The sequence below is a fragment of the Cervus canadensis genome, chromosome 7, assembly GCF_019320065.1.
Source record: "Cervus canadensis isolate Bull #8, Minnesota chromosome 7, ASM1932006v1, whole genome shotgun sequence".
Classification (NCBI taxonomy): domain Eukaryota; kingdom Metazoa; phylum Chordata; class Mammalia; order Artiodactyla; family Cervidae; genus Cervus; species Cervus canadensis.
The window spans coordinates 26,335,238-26,359,614 of record NC_057392.1 but is presented as its reverse complement, the minus strand read 5'-3'; the positions used below and the strand labels follow the sequence as shown (position 1 = coordinate 26,359,614).

The 24,377-nt window shown below is 39.8% G+C and overlaps 1 protein-coding gene across 10 annotated transcripts in view; it reads right to left on the bottom strand.

Annotated features, from left to right (window-relative positions):
• Positions 1 to 24,377, bottom strand: part of TTC3 (tetratricopeptide repeat domain 3) — a 120,417-nt gene that overhangs the window by 88,944 nt on the left and 7,096 nt on the right. For 3 of the 10 annotated variants that reach the window (XM_043474708.1, XM_043474707.1, XM_043474711.1), the window contains 9 exons: positions 18,211 to 18,365; positions 17,216 to 17,258; positions 16,754 to 16,904; positions 16,210 to 16,297; positions 13,632 to 13,685; positions 12,504 to 12,624; positions 10,622 to 10,707; positions 9,081 to 9,175; positions 7,875 to 7,937 (listed from right to left, as the gene is read on the bottom strand). The exons of 2 other annotated variants lie outside the window; for them this stretch is intronic. In XM_043474708.1, coding sequence (XP_043330643.1) covers positions 7,875 to 7,937; positions 9,081 to 9,175; positions 10,622 to 10,707; positions 12,504 to 12,624; positions 13,632 to 13,685; positions 16,210 to 16,297; positions 16,754 to 16,904; positions 17,216 to 17,258; positions 18,211 to 18,354 — 845 coding nt within the window. In that variant the 5' untranslated portion in view covers positions 18,355 to 18,365. Of the gene's footprint in view, positions 1 to 4,661; positions 4,924 to 7,874; positions 7,938 to 9,080; positions 9,176 to 10,621; positions 10,708 to 12,503; positions 12,625 to 13,631; positions 13,686 to 16,209; positions 16,298 to 16,753; positions 16,905 to 17,215; positions 17,259 to 18,210; positions 18,366 to 20,980; positions 24,129 to 24,377 lie in introns of those variants that run through there. 5 more of the 10 variants (XM_043474717.1, XM_043474714.1, XM_043474710.1 and 2 more) reach the window with 4 other exon arrangements.

The following is a 24,377-nucleotide window of genomic DNA, read 5'->3' as shown; positions in this document are numbered from 1 at the left end:
GATGGAGGGGCAGGGCTGAGGGGGGTTTAGCTGTGCCGGGAGGCAGTCTGAGCTGCAGGGAAGGCCAGGCTCTGGGTGACCTCAAGAGGAGCAGGACTAGGGAGCAGCGAGAAGCCGACTGAGCCCCACTCAGAGGCTCCACAAGCAGCCAAGGGTGGGTGCAGTGAGGTGCCCTCCTCTGGCCATGTCCCTCAGAGGCAGCGGGAGCCCCTCTCTCTTGCCCTGGGAATAGCAGCCCCACCAAGGCTGGCCCTGGAGTTGGGGAGGGGGATGATCCTGGGCCCAAAAACAAAGGCTAGGAAAAAAAAACTAATAGGGCTGGGTCAACTGGACATTCACATGAACCCTGACCCCTACCTCATACAAAAAACCACCTCCAGATGGATCATGGCGTATCTCATGCATGTGTGCTCGGTTGAGTCCGACTCTCTGCCACCCCCTGGACTGCAGCCCACCAGGCTCCTCTGTCCACGGATTCTCCAGGTAAGAATACTGGAGTGGGTTGCCATGCCCTTCTCCAGGGGATCTTTCCAATCAAGGGATCAAACCCATGTCTCTTATGTCTCCTGCACTGGCAGGCGGGTTCTGTACCACTAGCGCCACCTGGGGCTCACCAGATGGATAGATTTAAATACCAATAATCAGTCAAGCTTTTAGAAAACAAAAGAATATTTTGCAGAGTAGGCAAAGATTATAATTAGAACACAAAAAGTGCTTACCATAAAGGAAAAAATTTGATAAATTGCAGTACGTTAAAATTACTACTTGCATTCATGGAAAGAAAGCAAAAAAGGCAAGCCACAGAGCGTGAGAAGGCATTTGTAATATGTATATTTTGACCAATGACTCCTATCCAGAATATTTTTTAAAAACCTACTCAAAAGAAGGAAAAAAAAGACTCAAACAGGCACTTCACAAAAGAGGATATCTGAATGGTCAATAAGCATACAAAAAAAAAAGTTCAACTTAAACCTCCTAAATTAACTTAAGAAAATGCAAATTAAAATCACAGCATCGTTATCACTACACACTCAGCAAAATGTCTAAATGAAATGACACAAAATAATAAGTGTTAGTGAGGACGTGGAACTGAAACTCTCATGTGCTGCTGGCAGGAGTGTAAAATGATGCAACCACGGTGCAAATTATGTGCATAGCTGAGCATAAGCACACCCTCCTGTCCCAGCAATGCCACTCCTTTTATTACATACTTAACAGAAATGAAGACATGTTCACAATGACACTACCTGTAAAAGTACTAGAAACCCCCAAATGCCCATCAACAATAGAATGGATAAAATGTGGTATATTCATGCAATAGATGAACATTTTACAACTACATGCAACAACATGGGTCTCAAACACAATGCTGAAAACCAGACATAAAGAGCACGTATCACATGATTCTGTTTATATTGCACAAAGCAGGCAAAACTAACCTACAGTGTCAGAAGTCAGGACAGGAGTTATCCTGGGGGAGAAAGTGGGCAGTGACTGAGGGGGGAACAAGGGTGACTTCCAGGGTACTGGGGTTGTGATCTGGATGCTGGGTATGGTTATTTGCGTCTGGAAAATTCAACCTGCACACTATGAACTGTACATTTCTCAATATGTGTATTAAGATTTTTCTTTTAAAGAGTACAAGAGTCATCCTTTGCAGGAGGCTGTCATGTCCAGTGTGGTATCTGAATTACAGAAGCCCTCTGGCCATCCTGAGCGGGTAGGCAGTCTGAGGTCCAAGTCACACGGTGGGGCTGGAAAAAAAACACCACCTAGGTCTTTGATGACGTTGTCATCACTAAATACACAACGGTAGAACCACCTTCTGGAACTCTTAATTCTTCAACCATTTAAACCAGCTGAATAAGAGATCTCTATTTTTGAAGCCAAAATCACCTGAATACAATAGCAAACCTCTTCTGTCCTCTTTGCCTGAGTGCCTTCACCAGCTGCCTGTGCTGGCTGCCTCTATCTCCTCATCCTCACTTCTCAGCCCGCTCAGGCCTGGCATCTGCGCCAAGCTTCCCGCTGACGCCTCTCTCTAGGGAACTTCAAGGTGTCCACAGAACTAAACCCAAGTTCCAAAGGGCTTCCAGCAACAGGCAATGCTAGCCACTCTCACTGGCTTCCAGGATCCTACACTGATTCTCCTCCTAGCTTTCGGGAGAACGTCGTAGGAGTCTCCTGTGCAGCTTTACCCTTCTCTAACCGGCTACTTCCTCTGTCCAGCAAAGCTCAGTCTGAGCTCCCCTTCTAATGTCAGCCCACACTCACTCTAGACCAGTGGGTCTCAACCCTGGCTGCACATTAGTACTACCTGGGGGGGGCTTCTAAAAAAGCCCAATGCCCAATTAAATGAGAACTTGGAGGGGTGAGTGGGGTGCATTTCTTCAAATTTCCGGTGATTTCAATGTGCAGTAATAGTTCTGGACTTAGGAGGGGAAGGAAATGTTATTAATTGACTCTCTCAAACCACAACATGTAAGTATGTAAGAACTTTGAATGCCACAAAAGAGTTATCATCTTTCCCCCTTATTGCAAATCGTCCCTTTCAGGGCCTGCCCAGATCACAAAGAAATAACAGTTTTACCCCCCAAGCTTCTCGATCTCACAATGAAGCAACAAAAGCAGGATTCAGATGGAATGGTCAGTTACTGTCAAATATGCAGTGACTATTAATCACACATACATTTTAAATCAAAAGTTAGTTCTGGAAGTAAAATTACATATGCTCTTTCATCCAAGTAAAATAAATTCTTATCAGGAATTTATCCTATATATCTATGTATATTTGCATCAGAGTGTGAAACATAAAAGGATATTACATAGTTTCATCTAACTTTTTAAACTGGAAATAAGCTATGTTCTAATACAAACTAATGCATAATAAGACACTATGCAACCATGAATAAAAACTGGGGTAGATGTCAATATTCACCCATATGCAACAACTCCAACATTTAAATATTAGAAGAAGATGTACAACAGGGTATATGATATGCTCTTATCCATGTTAAAACAAAAGACACATACGTTATACTGAACCAAACGAAAATGCCTTATTCTGACTTACAAAAATGGCAACTTCATCTGGTTCAAAGTAGTAAGTGTTCACACAGGCGTAAAATATTACAGAAATGCATAAGGCTGTGAAGAAAGGGATTAGGGCAGGGGTCTCAGGTGGGCAAGAGTTTTCAGTTTATCCTTTTTGTACTCTTTAACTTTTTATGATGTGTATTTGTTACTTTTTAAAAAGGGGGTGCACCTCAAAGAAGATTGATAAAGTAACTCCTTCCTTCAAAAGCAAATTCAGCATTTTTTTTTAAAAGCAAAATAGAGACCATACAAGTAAGAGAACAGAGTGAGGAACAATTCATCAACCAATACACACACCAAAAATGCCCCACATACACTAAGATTTTTTAAAATTCTCACAAAAACATACAATTTACTTGATTTACACCTCAGACCTCAATTCAGAAACACACACACACACAATCATTTAAAATCTAGCTGCCTGCTACTATTCACAAGTTGGGAGCTAATACCCATAAAAGGGTATACCATATAAGGGTAGTTAAATACCAAAGGGTCAGAGTAAATACCAAGTTTTAAATTCTACGCTCTTCCTAAGTAAATTTAAAATATCCAAGACTAAGCTTTCCCCTTTTCCAATTAAATTTCCTATGACACAGTTTATCCCATCCCACCAAAGAATTCAAATTTCCACACATGAGTCCCACTGAGAATGAATTAAACAGTAACCCTAATCATCTACTTTGTATAACTAATGCAACCACAGAGGCTATAGATGTCTGATTGCTTTTTCTAGATTCTGCTCTAATCTGAAAATTCCAAATTACCTCCATTAAAAGCATCACGCTAAGATGCCCTCGACCTCTCAAATTCTATTTAAAAAGTAGACTTATAGAAGACCGGAAGATAAAGGACATCTCATCCTAGCCAGGCACTCTGGGATACACTGCACACGTGCTCAGCGTGAAGGACTGGCAGGAACGAGCTTGAGCCCACCCTCCCCTCCCTCACCCCAGCCCCGTTCTGTGGGTTTCCTGGAGTCGCACACCTCCAGAGAACGCTAAGGGTTCTGACTGGCTCTTGGCCTCACCTACATCCATCCAAAGGTGGTCAGATTTACAAACTGACTACTTGGCATTAAAACCTCCACCACCACGCTGACCATTTCTGAATGAAACATATTCCCCACAAATACCTCACCTCGGGCTCCCAGCCTTAAAATATTTTTATTTCTTCCCTTTCAAGATTATTTTTCACTTACTTTATCCTAATACTTGGTGTTTCTTTTCATCTTATGCACACTATTACACTTTGTATCAGATATACATAAAAGTACAGAGAATAACATTAACATAATCAATACCCGTGTACCAGCTTAACAAGACCTTAACATTTTGCCATATTTACTTCAGATCTTTTTGCCAGGTTTGTTACAGGTGACACCCATTGTGAACCATCTTTCCCAGCTCCAATCCCTTTTCCTCCCTCCCTCCCCAGAGATAGCCACTCCATTGGTATTTTAACATGCCCATGCACTTCAAAAAAACTGTTACTACATACTATGTACTAATAATGTGTATGCATATCATTGCACATTTCAAAACATCATATAAATGGCATCATACCGTACAAATCATTCTGCAACTTGCTTTTTCACTCAACATTGCATTCATTTTAAGTGCTGCACAGAATTCCATTGTATGAATATACCATAATTCATTTTATCCATTCCCCTACAGATGGACTTTTAGGTTGCTTCCATTTCTTTACTCTTAACCACAACGCTCTAGTGAAGGCTTGCACACATCTTCTCAGGTAGCCCAGAAGTGGGCAGGAGAATACACGTCTTCACCTTGCCACACGGCTCTCCACAGTGACTGCACGGATTTATACATTTCTCCCGCCGAGTATGAAAGTTTCCTTTGTTCCACGTCCTCTCAAACACTTGGTGTTATGAGGTTTTAAAATGTTTGCCAATCTGATGGGTACGAAAGAGAGACTCACAGTTTTTAATCTGCATGTCCTGTAAGGATAATCATGTTTATTGACTATTTAGACCATTATTTTAATTTTTTTCAACTTTCACATTGCTGTTTGAACCTATCATCACCTGTGCATGGTGATTCATCGTAGAGACTGTGCATCCACCTGGGTTCACACCCACCCAGTGAGTGACTGAGGACACTGCCTGACTGCCTGGGCCTTGGGTTCCTCGTCTAGAAAGACACAGCAGCGCCCATCTCACAGGGCTGGGAGGGTTTTATGAGTTAACACAGGAAAAGCACTCAGAACAGTGCCAGGGAGGCTGGATGCTTCACCCTCAGCTGCTTGCCCAGATTCCCATGACAGATCCACCAGCCCTCAGAGACGAGGGCTTCAACACCTCTCAATCCTGGTAACTCAGCTAAACAGCATGGGTCCTCCTGGGTCAAGGGCACATCTGAATCACTGGCAGTGTGTTCTTTTCTGAAGTCATATAATCTACTCACTTGATAAGGAGTTACGTGCATTGCAGATTCAGGAAACATTATCCCTCCATTACTGAGCAAGTCATGTAAACAGTGAACAAGGTGGGAAACACCAGTAAAACCAGTGTGGCATCATGCTTCTGACATTAAACAAGCATCCAGCACATCCTGGTGATTGCCTAACAAGAAAATGCTGCTGACCTGCCTCTACAGGAAACTGCTATGGTGTTGACCCACAAAGCTAGACCGTCAGCTGGGAGGTACAAGGATGGATGCACAACCCTACTCTTGACTTTGACCTCACCAAGCTACCCGGCTTCTGTATTTTCGCTTTGATGCACCTCCTTCAGAGCAGTTTTAGCAGGCTCCTGCTTGAGTGTCTAGCATTCAACACTCATAAAAGAAGGCAGAAACCCCTCATTTGCCTCTCAGCTCCAAGGGATCCCCTGTGCAGAGGGGATGACCTTCAACCCACTCAAAAGTTTCACACAGGTGCCTCAATTTTCACAAGAGGCTAGCCAAGCTGCCAACCTGTTCACCTTGAGAGCACACAGAATGGCCTTCAAACAGCACAGGATATCTGCAAGTCTGGACCTAGCCAGAGGCAGTAATCTAAAGACATGTGCAGCCCATTTCTTGCCAGAACCAGTTGAGGACAGTGGTACTGATGGAAGACTGTGTCAAGCCCATCCATTCCTCTAGACTAGATAGCCTCGGTTATCCACGGCTTAAGCCACCTAAAAGCTGCATAACGTTTATACAGCAGTATTCTCCGAGGTGGTGATTTTTTATTTTCTTCTTTTTAAACTCTTGTATTTTCCAAATTTTCTACCATGAGAAAGTGTTCTGTTTATAATAAAAGAAAAACATAAATGTTATTTTTGAAAACTGTATACTTGGAATAGACCATACTCCCCACTCCCACCTCCCACACTCCAACATTAAGTACTCTCCCTGAAAAACAACTGGTAGCAGACTCTCTGCTCTTATAAGAACACTTAATTTGAAAAACTATTGATGAAAACCAAAACTGCACTTTCAGGGTGTGCTTATTTTGCTCTCAACAGGAATGCTGCTAAGATTGTTCTCTACCCCACCACTCAGTTCATATTACTTGTAAGCCACATAAGAAATTTCTTCCAGAACTAAACATCAGGAAAACAGTTTCACCTGAGAAACTGGTGTCCTCTTTCTTCATGGACAGTGAGAATTCTAAAACTTGCCAGGTATTCTCTTTTTATTTTGGACAACAGAAAGGCAAGATGCAAATAGGAATTATAACTAATAACTAAGCAGGACCATACACCTACGCAACTTTATTCTGAGGATCCCAGCCTCTAACGTGGTTTTTCATAGCTTGTTTCTAGTATTTTTCTACTGAGTGGATGTATTCCTGAAGCAATCCTGTAACACACAGTTAAATGTAACAGTCTACAGTGCTCAATATTCATGCTTAGTATTTAAGTCCTAAAAACTGTAAGCTGAGAGACAATAAAATCATGGGGGCACTGTCAATAATCTTTCTCAACTAATACAAGCTCAGTTCAACATAAGGAATTAAGAATTAATTACAATTTTACTCCCATAGTTAAATCATTAAACTTTTCTTCCCCTTACAAATGACATTTACTTAGTTTTATTCATACTAATACAGGAAACAAACACAGCAAGAATTCTTCCAGAACTATACAGATTAGCTAAGAGCAAAAGAAGGTAATATATTATAGGTGTTATAAACATAGATTATGAACCATCAGATAAGAGCTGTGTTTGAATCTTGGCATCACTACATCACAGCTTGAACAAAAATGGAGCAGGGTAGAACGATATTCACAATTACTAATGGGATGAGTTTATCCACACGTAAAATATAGAAAATAACATTATCCACCTATTAATACACCAAGTCGCTCAGTTGTGTCTGACTCTCTGCAACCCCATGGACTGCAGCCTGCCAGGCTCCTCTGTCCATAGGATTTCCCAGGTGAAAATACTGGAGTGGGTTGCCATTTCTCCCTCCAGGGGATCTTCCCAGCCCAGGGATCGAACCTACATCTCCTGCAGTGGCAGGCAGATTCTTTACCACTGAGCTACCTGGGAAGCCCTATTAAATGTGCTGTTGAGAATTAAATAACCTACATGAAGTGCTTAAAATAATGCAAAGCATATGCTATCCTCTCTATTAAAAAATCACTGTTTCTGTCATTGCTGTTATTATATATAAAGCCTACAGAGCTCTCTTTTAACCATTTAACTATTTCTGCCAAAGAACTACTGAAGGATTTTCTTGCATAACTGCAAATAGAAACATTTCTCAAAGATAGGTATTTAGCATAACAGCTGAGTGATTAGGCACTCTAAGCAACTTACCTGAATTGTCCAGTACGAAGAAAACAAAGAGCTCGGTTACCGTAAAGCAGGTGATTTTCAGGCCTTTAAAAAAAATAGTGTTTCATCAGTAAAGAACATTACATTTAAAACAAAAATGTAACACAGAAATCCTAAGGCAAGAAAAAATTTTCAAAACCTTCATATCTGTTTGGCAGAGCAGAAATGAATATAGGATTTGGAGTCCTAACTGGCTAAATCCTGGTTCCTTCACTTTCTGAGGTGCTTGTTCAAATCAAATCAACTTCTCTGTATTCAAAATGAAGACTAAAAGTTCTACTTTTTCTGTTGCACTCATGGGGCTGCTGAGAGGATCAAATGAGACATTAAAAAGCTAGCAAACTACAAGCATGTTGTTACTGCAGAGAACAGAACACTTTTATGTAAGTCAGAACTGTACCACCTTGACAAAGGACATCTGTAAACTACAACAGTAATTTACATAGCGTGACTTCAAGCTTTGTCCCATGTGGTTTTATCTTACTCCACCTATCTTATCTCCACCTCTTCCTAGAACAGACAGGCAAACTTTCAGATGTGGTTTGCTACCTGGATTCACTCATTCCCTGTGGAGATGGGGACATCTGGAAAGAGAGCAGCTGTCTACAGCACACCCTCCTAAGGTAGCTACAGCATTAGATGGCCCAGCAAAGATGTCGGTAAGAACCAAGTGAGGCACACGTGTAAGAATGCTACAAAATTCTAGCAGCTGGGCAAATAGAAGATGAGGTAGAATACATGTATTCTCTCAACAATTCCAACTCTTATCCTTTAGAAGTTCCCTCACAGAAAGCACAAATCCCTGAATGGGTGACATCTAGTAACTAATTAGTTAACTAATTAGTAAAGAATTGGTAACTAATTCTTTCTTATCAGTCAATAATTTGGAAGGAATGAGAAGAAGGGAAAATGAGTCCAAGAAAACACAGATGACTCTGTACTGGAAAGCCTGGGAACAAATGGGCAGGAGAGAAAATTCACAATTTCGCCTAATGGGCTTAAGTTCTATAACTTAAGTTCATTTATTCAGTTCATCTCATGTTTCTTACACCTACGGGTGAGAAAACATTCTGCATAGCAAACTGAAGATACTCTCCAGTTCCTCATCTTGTGTTTCTTTCATACTGACTAGCATTCTAACGTGATCTGCCACATAGAAAGCGTCTCAGTACTCCATTTTGCTCTTACCTACATTCAATGGCTCTGGTGTAATAGATAATAGCTATATCATATCTTTCTTTGGAAAACTCTTCATTTCCTTTCATTTTCATTAGTTCTCCTTGCTGAGAAATCAAATTAAAAGAAGATTCATCAGTTACATTCAAAAAGAATCAGGAACCCAAAAACCTAGGGAAAATGGTTCTGGGTTTTTATCTTAGATATCAAAAATAATCTGGGGGATTACTTATGTAGAAAATGAGAATTCAATACCCAATATTTTGGCATACACATTTAAAGAAGCCTGTCTCTAATGACTCAGGGCTAACTTTGTTAAAAGGAATATTAAAAAGTAAACAAAACATTATGAATAATATGAACAATTAATCCCCTGTGTACCATATTTGACAGGTCCACTTTTAAATATACATTATGCCTGCATAGCAGGAAAAAAAATAGATTCAAGGCAGAATTTTAATTTTAGGCTAGAAAATGTGATACTATTCAATAAACTTGGGTGCTTAAAAAATATATACATCAATAATATATAGGAAATGTTGATTAGACTAATTGCCCCTCAAAAAATGAGGTGACAAAGTTAGCAAAGATGAAATAAAAACAAAACACAGGAAAAAAAAGGCAGGAAATCAAATATGCTATAACTCTTTCTAAAAATTTAGTTGTTAAAATCTTATTTCCTATGAGTAAATTGTATATCATATGAATTACAAGTCAATAAAGCTGATCCCAAAGAAAATCATACTCTCAATTAATTAAAAGGCTTTTAAATTAAATTTTTTAAAATCAAGCTTCAATTTTCAATTAACTCTTTTAAAATCTTTAATATAAAATTCTGGGACTTCTTTGGTTGTCCAGAGGTTGGGAATCGCCTCGCAATGCAGGGAACACTGGTTAGTTCCTGGTCTGGGAAGATGCCGTGTGCCTAGGGGCAACCAAGCCCGTGTGCCACAACGGCTGAGCCTGCGCTCCAGAGCCCGTGAACCACAACTACCAAAGTCCACCCGCTGCCAACCACTGAAGCCTGCACACCCTCTGTGTGCTTTAGACAGGCACTGAAGCCTGTGGTTTGCAATAAGAAGCCCGCTCGCCACAACCATAAAAAGCCCACGCAGCAACCAGTGTAGCCTAAATTATAAATTAAAATTTTAAAAATTAAAAAATTCTTATCAAGATGTCTTCCTCTTCCAAAAACAATTCCAATCAAAATTTATTTAAAACTTCTCTCAAATATGTTACCAAATTCTACAGTAGTTCTTATATTCAGATGTGCTGTGTGCTTAGTCGCTCAGTCATGTCCAACTCTTTGCAACCCTGTGGACTGTAGCCCGCCAGGCTCCTCTGTCCATGGGATTCTCCAGGCAAGCATACTGGAATGGGTTGTCATGCCCTCCTCCAGGGTATCTTCCCAACCCAGGGATCGAACCCAGGTCTCTCACATTGCAGGTGGATTCTTTACCATCTGAGCCAATACTGAACTTTCCCCTGAATATTAATAAAAGTTCTAACAAGCAAATCTCAAAATATACTTACAAATAAATATTTATTCTCACCTCTAGACACTCCGCACAACTTTGAGTTTTAAATTCTTCAAGCAAACTGCAGTTTTCTGTTACAACTTTAGTTATGTGATACTTGTCTAAATGTTATTTTTAGGAGAGAGTGAGAAAAAATTTATTAAAAAAAATTGGTATTGTTAATGTTCTCTTAGGCTAGATAGGTGAGTCTGTGAAGTTAAACAACTGATAAAATGTTTCAGAAAACATTAGATTCATGGCTTGCCATCAATCTGTCTTATTTCTAGCTTATTATTACTCTAGTTCTAACTGTAGTTAACAGTGCTCTGTAGTAACACATTCCAATCAGGCCTCATATAATTACTCAAGTCAATTTAATAACACTGAGCTACAGTTTACCCAGCACAAAGTTCAACTAAAATTTCTGAAAACAAAAACCTGGGAAACTACTTTCTAAAATATATTTAGTATAAAAAATAATTTTAAATGTCTTATTTCAACATTATAACTCTCAAGTCAAAATCAGACTTTTGAAATGTTCTCATAAAAATGTAATAAACTAATTCAAATGAAGCAGGTAATAACCAAAATTTATGTTAAAAGTTTACGAGACCTCATTTTCTATATTTTAAGCTGTTCTATAAAAGATTTTATTAATAAGTGGTAAATAATAATTTTATTGCAACAGAACTGTAGTTATGCCTCCGGCCAAACATACTGATTTCCAAGGCAAAAGTAGTACCTAAAATTTAACACTGAAGAATTTCAGAAGATGATGGGGACGGAATAAGATTACAGAACAAAAACCTGAACTTTCGGATCAGAGAGACCTAACTTCTTATCTAGGTTCTACTACTTAACAGACGAAAGAAGTATCATTTAACCTCTCAAAGTTTGCTCATTTCTAAAATAGGATCACAGCAGCTACCTTGCAAGGCTATTATAAAGAAGACAGAACACAGAGTCAGAAACAAGCCCACACAGATGCCCAGTACATGATACTGGTCGTCTAATTTCACCATAAAATCTAGCCTATAAGAAAAAAAAAAAAAATCTAGCCTATAATTAAAGGCTTCCAGAACAACAAAGAGAACCACCTCTACTCATGTAATACAGCCCAGCACCTAATAAGTATTAGGAAAAGAACCTGATGCTGGGAAAGATTGAGGGCAGGAGGAGAAGGGGACGACAGAGGATGAGATGGTTGGATGGCATCACTGACTCAATGGAATGGGTTTGGGTAAACTCTGGGAGTTGGTGATGGACAGAGAGGCCTGGCGTGCTGTGGTTCATGGGGTCGCGAAGAGTCAGACACGACTGAGAGACTGAACTGAAACCTGTCTTCATATTTAAGCTTAATTTCTAACACCCAGGTCAAGAGTACAAAGTATGCCCTCTACTCAGTGGAAATGGCAAATAATCAGTCACCATCAACTAAAGAGTCAAATACTTCCTGTTTCAAGATCCCTATAAAAACACTGCTAACATTCAAATGCTTTAGAGAAAAATATTTCACAAGGTAAAAAATATATAAGGCAGTTTCATCATACATAAAAGTAACAGATTCATCAGAAAAATGAAAATTATGGTTTTAGCTCAGTTACCTATTTCTCTTATGAATGCGAATACATGAATCCCAGGGTGGACTCTTTCTTTGGATATTATATATATGAACTCATGGCATCCATTTGGTAGGATGTTTAAAAAAATACAGTCACACAAATCATCAATACAGGAAATACAGAATAAAATTAACTACAGGGTTAAAGTTCTCTTATTCAGTCTTTTCCCTTATGCACAAGAGAAAAAAAACTTTTTAAAATACTAAGATGAACACGAAATCACATAGCCATGCATTCTACTTTCCAAAATAATACTTTTATAAAACTAAGTAACAATTTAAAGCATTTATACTTACATTCAGTAAAGAAAATACTTAACATACGCCAACAATTGTCAACTGCTCCTAATTTAGATAAAATTGTTACATCGCCTGCGTATTTCACCCAATTCAAAGCTTCTTCCATTGCCAAGATTTTCTGTTTCAAAAAGAGGGGTGAAAATGTGATTTATGTATTAATTATAAGTTTACATGTGGCATTATAAATTTCTCTTATATAGCATTTCCGATTCTTAATAAAAACTTGGAAAACTTCTTATTTTCATTACTCTGGCATGCAACCTAGAACAGCTAGACCCCAGTGCACAAGTTAATAGAGACTATAGACTCACATATGTTACATCTTCAGGGAACCTCAGGCTACCCTCAGAGCTCAAAATGCTGCTGCAGTGATTACAGAACAGGAAGCTGAGGTCTACAACCTGGCCAGAGGCTGCCCTGGGGAGCAGGAAAGTCCAATAACAAAGGTGAAAGAGGGTTCTCAGGTCTCATCTACACTAGGACTTCCATCCTTACCTCAAAAGTAAAGGTACAGATTAAGGTTAACAGAAAGTACTATGTATTTTAAATGGTCTGTGGCAGAGAGAAGAATAAGCATATACACACAAGAGGAGTGCACGGCTGGACAAGTGAGCGCTCAGTGCAATGACCTTCATCAAGGGTTCACAGGAATGTTATCATACTTCTAGTGTCTGAAAAGACTTCAGAAACAGTGGCATTATCAATGCTGGTGTCCAGCTTAAGGGAAACATGTATCTGTCAGAAATTCCCTGGCAATCCAGTGGTTAGGACTCTGCAGCCTCATTGCTGAGGGCCCAGGTTCAATCCCTGGATGAGCAACCAAGATTCCAAAAAGTGAGATTATCCAGTAATCATATACCAAAAAATGTTTACACCAGGGACCTAGTAATTTCATTTGGGAGAGAATATATGCCAGGTAAATAAAAGAGAAAAAACAATCAAATTGCAAAAAAAACCCCACAAAACTCAAAATCACATTGCATATATGGGGGGAAAAATGAAAATGATACAAACCACCCAAATAAGGAGACTGCCTAGGCAAAATATCGAAATCCATATGACTAAATGCTACCTATGAATAACTGCCACTTATTCACAGTGCTGGATTCTCATGTTGACACTTACATTCTCTATTTTATAGCCGATTCTCAATAAGCCTCCAATAAAGAATGTATCATTCTGCAAAACAGAAAAAAACATTTTTTTCTTTATTTGGCCAATTATACTTTAATTTTCTAGTGAATAAAAAAACTCTACATTTTAAGAATACTACTGTTATGTACCGGACTTCCCAGGTGGCTCAGTGGTAGTGAATCTGCCTGCCAAGCAGGAGATCCCCGAGTCGGGCAGATCCCCTGGAGAAGGAAATGGCAACCCACTCCAGTATTCTTGCCTGGGAAATCCCATGGACGGAGGAGCCTGGTGGACTACAGTCCACTGGATCGCAAACAGTTGGACATGACTGAGCAACTAAAAACCACCATATGTACACAGTAGTCCACTTCACAGAGCAATAGCATGCCCAACTGACCAAGATCTTAAAGACCCTGAATCAAGTCAGAAATAGTTTTTTTTTTAATATATATATTTATTTATTTGTTTGGCTGTGCCAGCTCTTAGTTATAGCACATGAACCCTTAGTTGCAGCATGTGGGATCTATTTCCCCGACCAGGAATTGAACCCAGGCCCCCGGCACTGGGAGCTTGTAGTCTTAGCCACCAGACCACCAGGGAAGTCTCCAGAAATAGTCTTACACAGGGTTCTAATAACAGAATGATTTAGTGTAATTTTTAGATGTACTGATTTTAAAGTTCATTACACCTAAAAATCTTTTTATAAAATTCATTGGCTTATATAAATTATTTCAAAGGATTATCTATAGGAAATAAATATCAGAATGCCCTTTCTAAATTTAAGTTTGCAATCAGAATTTGCAAGAAAAACACTTGGCCCCATAACCAAATGAAATAAAAGTTATTAATGGCTTTCAAGGGAAAAAAAAAAAAACCTTTCAGCGTAGTACACAGACAACTTCTCAAATCCGACATAATAAAATTTACCCCAAAGAAAAAATATTTGTTGTGGTGGTGGTGACAATGACATGATTTTATGTTATAAGGAAGAAACTGTCACTTTCAGAACCTGTGACAAAGGTTTCTGTGAACCAGGAGCACACTTTCATTTGTGACAAATTCTAATTTCTATTCTTTAAAGATATGGAGCCAGCCTGGTTCTCATCATGTTACGTCAGAACCATGGAAACAGCCATCTACCTAACCTCTGAAATACACAGCATGATCTCATGCATAGCAGAATAAGCTCAGGTTGTGTTGTGCTGTGCTTAGCAGCTCAGTCGTGTCTGACTCTTTGCAACCTTCATGAACTGCCTCACGCCAGGCTTCCCTGTCCTTTGCCATCTCCCGGATTTGTTCAGACTCATGTCCATTGAATGAGTGATACCATCCAACCATCTCATCCTCTGTCATCCCCTTCTCTTCTTCCCTGAATCTTTCCTAACATCAGGGTCTTTTCCAATGAGTCAGTTCTTTGCATCAGGTGGCCAAATATCAGAGCTTCAGCTTCAGCACCAGTCCTTCCAATGAATATTCAGGATTGATTTCCTTTAGGATGGACTGGTTGGATCTCCTTGCAGTCCAAGGGACTCTCAAGAGTCTTCTCCAACATCACTGTTTGAAAGCATCAGTTCTTTGACGCTCAGTCTTCTTTATGGTCCAACTTCCACATCCGTACATGACTACTGGAAAAACCACAGCTTTGACTATATGGACCTTTGTTAGCAAAGTAATGTCTCTGCTTTTTAATACATTGTCTATGTATGTCATAGCTATTCTTCCAAGGAGCAAGCGTGTTTTAAGTTTGTGGCTGCAGTCACCTGGTAGCCCATACATGGCAGCTATTACTATTATTTCCTTTCATGGAAAAGGGTCAAAGATTTTCTAAATGTATTTCTATATAAACAGATAAATTGAAAAAATGGCAGAAAGGTTATGTCCTAAAGCAGTGGTATGTCAACTCTGAAATAGATCAGAACCATCCAAAAATAAAAGTGATCAAGCTTCAATGTCAGAGACTGATTTTGTGGATACTCAGCTCAGTACAGTCACTCAGTTGTGTCTGACTCTTTGCCACCCCCTGGATTGCATCCAGGCTCCCCTGTCCATCACCAACTCCCAGAGTTAGCTCAAACTCATGTCCATTGAGTCAGTGATGCCATCCAGCCATCTCATCCCCTATTGTCCCCTTCTCCTCCTGCCTTCAATCATCCCCGGCATCAGGGTCTTTTCCAGTGAGTCAGTTCTTCGCATCAGGTGGCCAAAGTATTGGAGCTTCAGCATCAGTCCTTCCAATGAATATTCAGGACTGATTTCCTTTAGGATTGAATGGTTGGATCTCCTTGCAGTCCAAGGGACTCGCAAGAGTCTTCTCCAACACCACAGTTCAAAAGCATCAATTCTTCAGCACTCAGCTTTCTTTATGGTCCAACTCTGACATTCATTCATACCTGACTACTGGAAAAACCATAGCTTTGACTATAGGGACCTCTGTCGGCAAAGTAAGCTCAGGTTAACCAAAACTAAAACCATTCCTATTAGCCATGATAAATTAGTAGCATGGGCCTGCTACCATATAAATATTTATATTCTTGAAACAGGGGGGTGGGATATACATTCTATCACTTACCACAACTTTCTTTGCCAAATCCACAATATCTTCCATCAGCTCAAGATGCTGTAATTTCTTCAAACTTATCTCACAAGCAAGAGAACCGCTTAAAGACAAATTTATTTTTTAAAAGATTATGTTTTCATATATAAAAATTCATTGAATTTTATACTTGACTGACTGTATGTTATACCTCAATTTAAACTATTGGAATAAAAATTCTGTTTCTTTCCTCTAGGTAATAACAAGCTATTTATTAAGCAGACAAAATATTACACCTTTTTCTTTCTTCTCTACTATAATGCTGATATTTATAAACAAGTAAATTATTTCTTTCTTAATCTAATGCTCTTCAATTTCATTATGTCACCAAGATTATTCATTCATATGCAAATCCCAATATTAACTTCTTCCACTCTATTAAACAAAAGTAGAGTTGAACATTATATAAGAATGAGATATAAGTCTTCCATTGTACTTGGCATCCCTCAGTGGTAAGGCAACACGCTTACCCCTGTTCATACAGAAGGGCTTACCAGACAGCCCTTCTTACGTAACTCACCTGGTCCTTACACAGGGGTGCATTCGTGTTATTATAGAGCTCTGCTGACGTTGAAACAGAAGTGGCCAGAAGATGTGGACTTTAATGGCATCACAGTAATCTTGCAGGACAGAAACAGGTTTACTACACCACATAGTGCAGATGTCAAATTCTTAATCAAAAAAGAAGTTTTAAATTAATATTTTGTGCCTCGTTTTGGAATCAATCAACACCGTTAAGGGAAAAGACAAAAATGGATATGGAAAGGCACGAAATGAATGGATAAAATATCTGAATCTGTCAGATGTTAAGAATATCTAAATGTTAGCTAAAACTATTTAACAAAGGGTTTTTTAATTTCTAGTGAAAAAGAACAGCAAAGAATAAATTCTCTTAAAGCTATATAAGTCTACTATGTTGATGTGAATGCATGAACATTCTTTAGAAGCTGTTTCAACAAAATTAAAATATCAATGTACTCACCTAAGTTTCCCTCAGTATGGGTATAATCTTTATACTGTCTACCCTAAAAAGGAAAAGAACTCTTTTGATTTGTATCTGGTAAAATGCAGAAGTACAGTTCTAGATTTCTTTAAACCTTATTTATTCACTTTTGGTTGCACTGGGTCTCCATGCTGCACGCATACTTTTCTCTAATTGTGGTGCACGGGTTTTTCCTCACAGCAGCTTCTCTGGCAGAGCACAGACTCTAGGGTGCCCAGGCTTCAGTAGCTGCGGCATGCGGGCTTAGCTGCCCCACAGCAGGTGAGATCTTCCCGGAACAGGGATTGAACCCATGTCCCCTGCACTGGCAAGTGGACTCTTTAACTACTGGACCACCAGGCAAGTCCCCAGTTCTTGATGTAAGGGTAATCAGTACTAAACTAAAAACCTTTTGGTACATTTACTTACACAATTTGAGCACATTTTCAACCGATATGTCTTTCAGCCTTTTTCCAGTGTTTCCCCCGGTCTGTTTCTATGGGTCTCCCCTGAGAGCCTTGCTCACCTCCAGCCAGAAAACAAGCTTTTAGCAGCACTGCACATGCTCCCTGGTGAGGCACTGCCTACTCTCCTGTCTGAAATGACCTCTGCAAAAACTATACATACCTCCCTGTAAAACTTCAAGTAGCACACGAAATCTTTAAGGTTCTCACAAGAACAAAAAAAAAATGTATAACTACGTGTAGTGATGGACGTTAACTGAACTTACTGTGTTGATCTCACAATATATACATATGTTGAATCATGTTGTACATCTGAAACTAATGTCATGTCAATTATATCTCAATTAAAAAAAAAAACTTTAAGAAGACATCATATTAAAAACAAAAAGTTAAGGGACTTCCCTGACAGTCCAGTGGTTAAGACTGTACATCCAATGCAGAGGTCATGTGTTCAATACCTGGTCAGGGAACTAAGGTCCAGCATGTGATACGGTGCGGCCAAGAAAAAAAAAAGTTAAGAAATCTACTTACCACTCCATCATAGTAAAGCTGAGTCACACGAACATAATCATTGGACATAAACTCAGGGGCAAAGAAACAATCGTCCACATAAGGGCCATCTTCTAACAAGGCATAATCTGCTACCACAAAATTTCCCTGGGCAAAATCAGCCATGGTACACCACCCTGAGGACACAACACAAACCCAAATCAACAATGAAACCATCTGAGATGCCATGAGAAGCAGTTTCCTGACTTCTATGGTATGTTTGATAAATACTGGGAACTTATGCCCCCAGGAAGCAACTCTGAGGAGAACACTGAGCTCTGGAAGAGTCTCATCCTCATTTGCTAATCTCTCCCCTGACTCTCTTCAACCATCATTTTAATCTATTTCTTTTCTTTAGGTTCAAAGAGTCATCATCTCTGAATTTAACTCTTTACATGTCTCTTTTAGATGGAAGATAATTAAGGGCAGCTTATTTCATCTGTGTATGCTCCCAGCCTGTGCTAAGCCCTCAAATAATGAGTTCAATAAGCGAACAAGACATCTTTCCACCGCTGCCCTTTAACTCCATCTGCTTTTACTGCATTTGTGAAATTCGCCATTTCATCATTCACGAACTCTGCCACATTCTCCACCTCCTGGCTAGAACTAAACCTTGATCCACTGAAAGAAAGGTTTCTTATCCAGACCGCACTGTGTGTTTCTGTCCTGGGCACAGGGGCAGAGCTGAAGCGGCACATGGAGAGCGTGGCCACCTCTTAATTCCTACAGCCGCATCCAGACCTTCCCAGCACTCGCTGCTGCTAATTCTCTTAACTACTGCAACGCAAGTCAGCACTGCTAGACAGAAACAGTGGGCAAACCCCTCATGTTACCAACAACCACATTTTAAAAATAACTATTTCAATGGGGGGACAAGGGGCTGGAGGTGCAGACTCAAGTTTTTTTTTCCCTGAAGAAACTTCAGTCATAACATGGTATAGCTGTCAGAGAACAGGTACAAAACCTAACTATCACTGAAAAGAACTCAGCATTTTATTACTTCTAACTCTTCTCCAAGATGACTTTGCTTTCCTAGCATCACCAGCACCATTATTAACAGCGCTTTTTAAACCTTTTCACTTCACCACTACTATCCCATTATTGTTAGGATAAACCAAGTTTCTTTTTTCCTAACCAAGACCACCATCAGCTCCTGGAAAACACGTCTGTTTCTTTAATTAATCCTTCTCATGTTCCACTTGCTGTACAACCACCTCACAATATCAGAAATGAAGAACAATAACCACCTTCATAGCAAACTGTTGGTACCATTTGTCACACGACATGCCAAGCGTTTTGCGTGTACCATCTCATCAACAGTCACAGCAACTCTCTGCAGGTACAATTATCACCACCGTCACTGTACAGATGAAAACATTCACAGCAAAACTAATCTGCCCAAGATCACCAAGCTTGGGGGGATTCAAACCTAGGTCTTCGGAGTCCTCGGTCTCCTCTAAAATGCTGTATTTCACTAGATCTACATTTCCTTGTCATGGATCTAGCTGCCTCCTGGCTGCTGTCATGTTAAAGAACACTGGTGACTAGTTCACAGTGCTCCCTCTCTCCTCTGGTCATCATTCCAGTTATACTAAGGTGGGCACGGACAGCCCTTCAGGACCCAACCCTTGCAGTGCGACCACCTCCTCAACTCAAGTACACTTTGCTGCCCTCCTCACCTAGGCTCTTCGTTCACAAGGCCATATCTTGGATCACTGCCCAAGTCTAAACCAGTTTTTAAATCTGTAACTCTGACCAGCTCCTTGCTGACCACAGCCAAGAGTCATCACGGCTCAGGTCTCCCCGGTCTCCTGCCACAGACGTTCTTCACCTTCATCAAGAACGCTTTTATTCCTCCTGTTCAAATCCTCCATTCTCCTTCATTTTCAGTTTCCTAATGTTGGGCTTCCACTTCCACGATTCAAGGGAAGTGCTTTAGTGAAGTCGTTACTGATCTTTTCCAGTAGACTGGATAACTACAATGTCTGGAACCTTCTGACCTGTTCTGGGTGACCAGTATTTCCCATTTAGAGAATTTAACTCCAAAAGTAAACAATGACTGAAAAAAATAAAAAGTCATTTTAGCACCCAAAGTATGGCACATGATATGGGACACATGCTATTCTGGGAAATACATACACGTTTAAACTCATTTTTCTTCACAAGTGTTTTCTATATATAAATACAGAAAGAGCCAAGAACTGTCTGTCACAGCCCACGCATCACCATCACGGCATCGGATACAATACAATTAATGTGCTCATACATGGCAGACTGAGCCACTGTGACACCATGCTGGTCATTCCCAGGCTGGCATAACTCACTGATACCATGCCCTACACCAACCGCACAGTCATTACACCGTAATTGGTGTTATTGTTATTTTCTATTCTGTTTCAACCAGAGAGGCAATGCGGCATAGTGGTTAACAGCATGGACTCTGGAACCAGCTGCCTGGGCTTGAATCCTGGCTCTCCCATTTCTTGAGTGTGTGATCTGGGACGAGTTACTTAACCTCCTGAGGTGTCTGTTTCCTCACTTATTAAATGAGGACAGCAATACTACCTATTTGATTAATCGGTTAACATATGTCAAGTGCGTTTACTAGCACGTGACGTATAGGGAATGCTATGAACATCAGCTATGACTAACATACTAGATGAGTATTTTTTAATCCACCATTTGGATGCCTTCAACTAAATGGTCTCCCTTAATAGCTAAGTCCAAAAGCACTTTTCAGCTTACAACTTACTTGGCGCTGTGGACCACTTCCTCCTCCTCAGAACTCTTCATCTGGACTCCAAAGACCATCTTCTCCTGGTCCTCCTCCTATTCTTCTGGCTGCTCTTCCTCAGTCTCCATGGGTGCTTCTTCTCCATTCCCCGCCACCCAAAGGTCAACTCTCTCTTCTTCTCATGCTTACTCTCTCCACACCCATGGCTTACAACAGCGCTTTCTGAACTTTCATTATGTGCATAGCTTCACCACAATTTTTGCCATTTCCACAGGTCACATGTATTTTATTTTCTTAGTATTCCTTTTTTATTGGGCTCATTTGGCCTAAGTGATAACACCCGTGATATTGTAAGTTTGAAGTACAGCTTATGTTTTTCAGACACATTAGCATATATTCCTAACTATTAAAAAATTCTTTATCTATGTACTACTTTAAACTGTCTCATAACCCACTGTAGCAAACCATGACTAAAAATGCAGTTAAGACTCTCAAATCTCTCCAGGCTGGGTTACAACTCATAGACTTCTACTCTCTCCCTGTCATCCGCTACTGGATCTTAACCAAGATGTCCCATAAGCCTCTCAGATTCAGTGAGTTCAAAATCAAACATCCGTTTCCTCAAGAACAAATGAAACCAAGTTCTTTTCTCTTTATGTTACCAGTAAACTGCTCTACATGCCACCTGGTTACCCAAATCTGGAGGTCAATCTAGACTCCCCAGTCTCCTTCAACATTTCTAACCAAAGTGACCACGAAGTCCTGTCATTTCAACTCCTCTAGGAAACCCAAATTAGCACGCGTACAACTCTTCGTGCCCGGGGCCACTGCCCTGGCTGTGGCTTCATCTTGTCTCCTCTGAACTACTTGAACAAGCAGCCTCCTAACTGGTGACTTGCCTTCGATCTTGGCATCCCCTAAAACTCTGATCATAACATTTTATACTTAACTCAGTAGCTTCTCTTTATCTTCACAATAAAAGACCAAACTCCCTACTACAGCACAGAAGACCTTTTGTGGTTCTGTTCCTGCATTTCTCTAGTCACTCCACGACATAACATAGAAGCCAGTTCTACCCAGCTGCCTGTCATTTCTAAACAAACCTCATCTGCAGCCAGAATGCCTCCCAGTCCTTAGTACTCGATTCCAGGAAGCCTTTCCTGAACTTCTCACACCACCAAGTTTACTTTCACACCTCTTCTCTGTAAGCCCTGAGCATTCTGCTCACATTATTTTGATAGCAGTGTTCTGTTTGGTCATTGACGATTTCTCTCTGCAGGTTCACTATGGGTCCAAACAGTGCATTGTGCCCTACACATCTTTATTCCCTATCTCACTGTCTTCCAAAGTTTTAATTCACACTCCCCAAAGTAGAAAGCTTTGCCAAATCCACCTGCCAACTGTGCTGTTACCTATTTAATATTTTGATTTAGAATAACTCAACTTTCAACTTAGATATAAACTTGTTTTAATAGAAAATTTGTTATCACCAAGAAATCTTATGTTTGTTAGGACAGAATTTTTTACCTATACAAGCTAAAATGAACATACTACAAAAATTTAATTTAAGTGTAAAAGACTTCTGATCCCATCAGTTATGATGAACCAAAGGGGCATTTCATGACTGCAGAACAAAGTGGATGCTAGATTTTTTTTAAATGTTACTGAGCTCACAGAAATAGGGAACATTTAAAGTCACTTTTTTCTCCCAAAGCAACAAACCTCTATCTAGAAACTAAACCTGACAGTCAAGATGACAAGAACAACATGGGACACAGAGCCATGGGCCAGGAGCAAAGTGAGAGACTAAAAGGGGGTCCCACAGACAGCTCACAGCCAACGCTGGCACAAGCCCTATCAGAAGGAAAGTATCCCAACTCAGACTCTCAGAATTCCCACAGAGAAAGAGCAGTCAAGGAAGAGTTCATAACTGAGAATCTCCAAGCACAGGAGGTGACAACCCACTGTGAAGGAGATAACAGAAAAAACAAGCAATAAGTTTAGATCCCTAAGTACATCAGACATGGGAGTCGCCAGTCTACAGAATATCTACAGATTCCAAAAAATGAGCAAGCGACAGGAGATTAAAGAAAATGACTGGGTATAGCTAAAAAGAATAGAGCGATACTTTTAGAAATTAAAAGTATAATTGTTAAAAATAAATAAAACAGATGGATCGACGAGATGATTAGGCACTGTCAAGAAAACTGACAAAAAAGAACATGTGCCTGATGAAATTATCCAGCATTTTAAGTTCTGGCAAAGACACAAGGAAGTTAAAAATATAAAAGATGAAAAATAAGTGATCTGGAAACACACACATACATACATATATCCACTTAAATCTTTGGAAGGAGAAAGTAGATAAAATCAAAGAGAAAATGTTTAAAGAACACACGGCTCAGAATCTTCTAGACTTCATGAAAGACAGTATTCTGAATCAGGAAACACATGTATCCAAAACAGGATAAATAAAAAGTAATCACTATCTAGACTCAGAAGTAAAGGTGTAATGTCAAAGACAAAATTCAATGCAATGAGAAGAAAAATAATATTTTCTTCAAATTACCATAAGTAAAACTGGTAGCAGACTTTGCAAGTAGAATAACATCTTCACACATGAACAGAAAGCAAAGCATCAACCTAAGAACTGTACACCTATCAAAATTCTCTCTCAAGAACAAGGGTAAAATAAAACTAATTTCAGATTAAAAAAAAAGAGCTGACCACCAAGAGACTTGAACTAACTTCTAAAAATACCAATTAAAAATCATAAACTATCTGACTGTATTTAAAAAAAAATCTAGTAATACATTCTTAAGAGACACCTAAAATATAAGGACATAAAAAAGGTGACAGGAAAATGAAGAAAAAGGTTAATCCATGTAAACTACCACACAAAAAAAAGGCAGGACAGACAAAACAGACCCTAAAACAAAAAACAAAATCAGGCGTAGGGAGAACCACAACATAACAGAAAAGCGTCAACCCACTAGGAAAACAATGCCTAGCTTGCATGTATCTGATAAAATAGTCTCAAAATACATAGAAGAAAAACTGTTAGAACTACAGAGAGTCTGTAAAAAGGTTACAGTAGAAGATTGAAACACATTTCTCTCATGCTGCTGCTGCTGCTGCTAAGTCACTTCAGTCGTGTCCAACTCTGTGCGACCCCAGAGACGGCAGCCCACCAGGCTCCCCTATCCCTGAGATTTTCCAGGCAAGAACACTGGAGTGGGTTGCCATTTCCTTCTCCAATGCATGCAAGTGAAAAGTGAAAGTGAAGTCTCTCAGTCATGTCCAACTCTTAGCAACCCTATGGACTGTAGCCTACCAGGCTCCTCCATCCATGGGATTTTCCAGGCAAGAGTACTGGAGTGGGGTGCCATTGCCTTCTCCATCTCACATGCTAGGT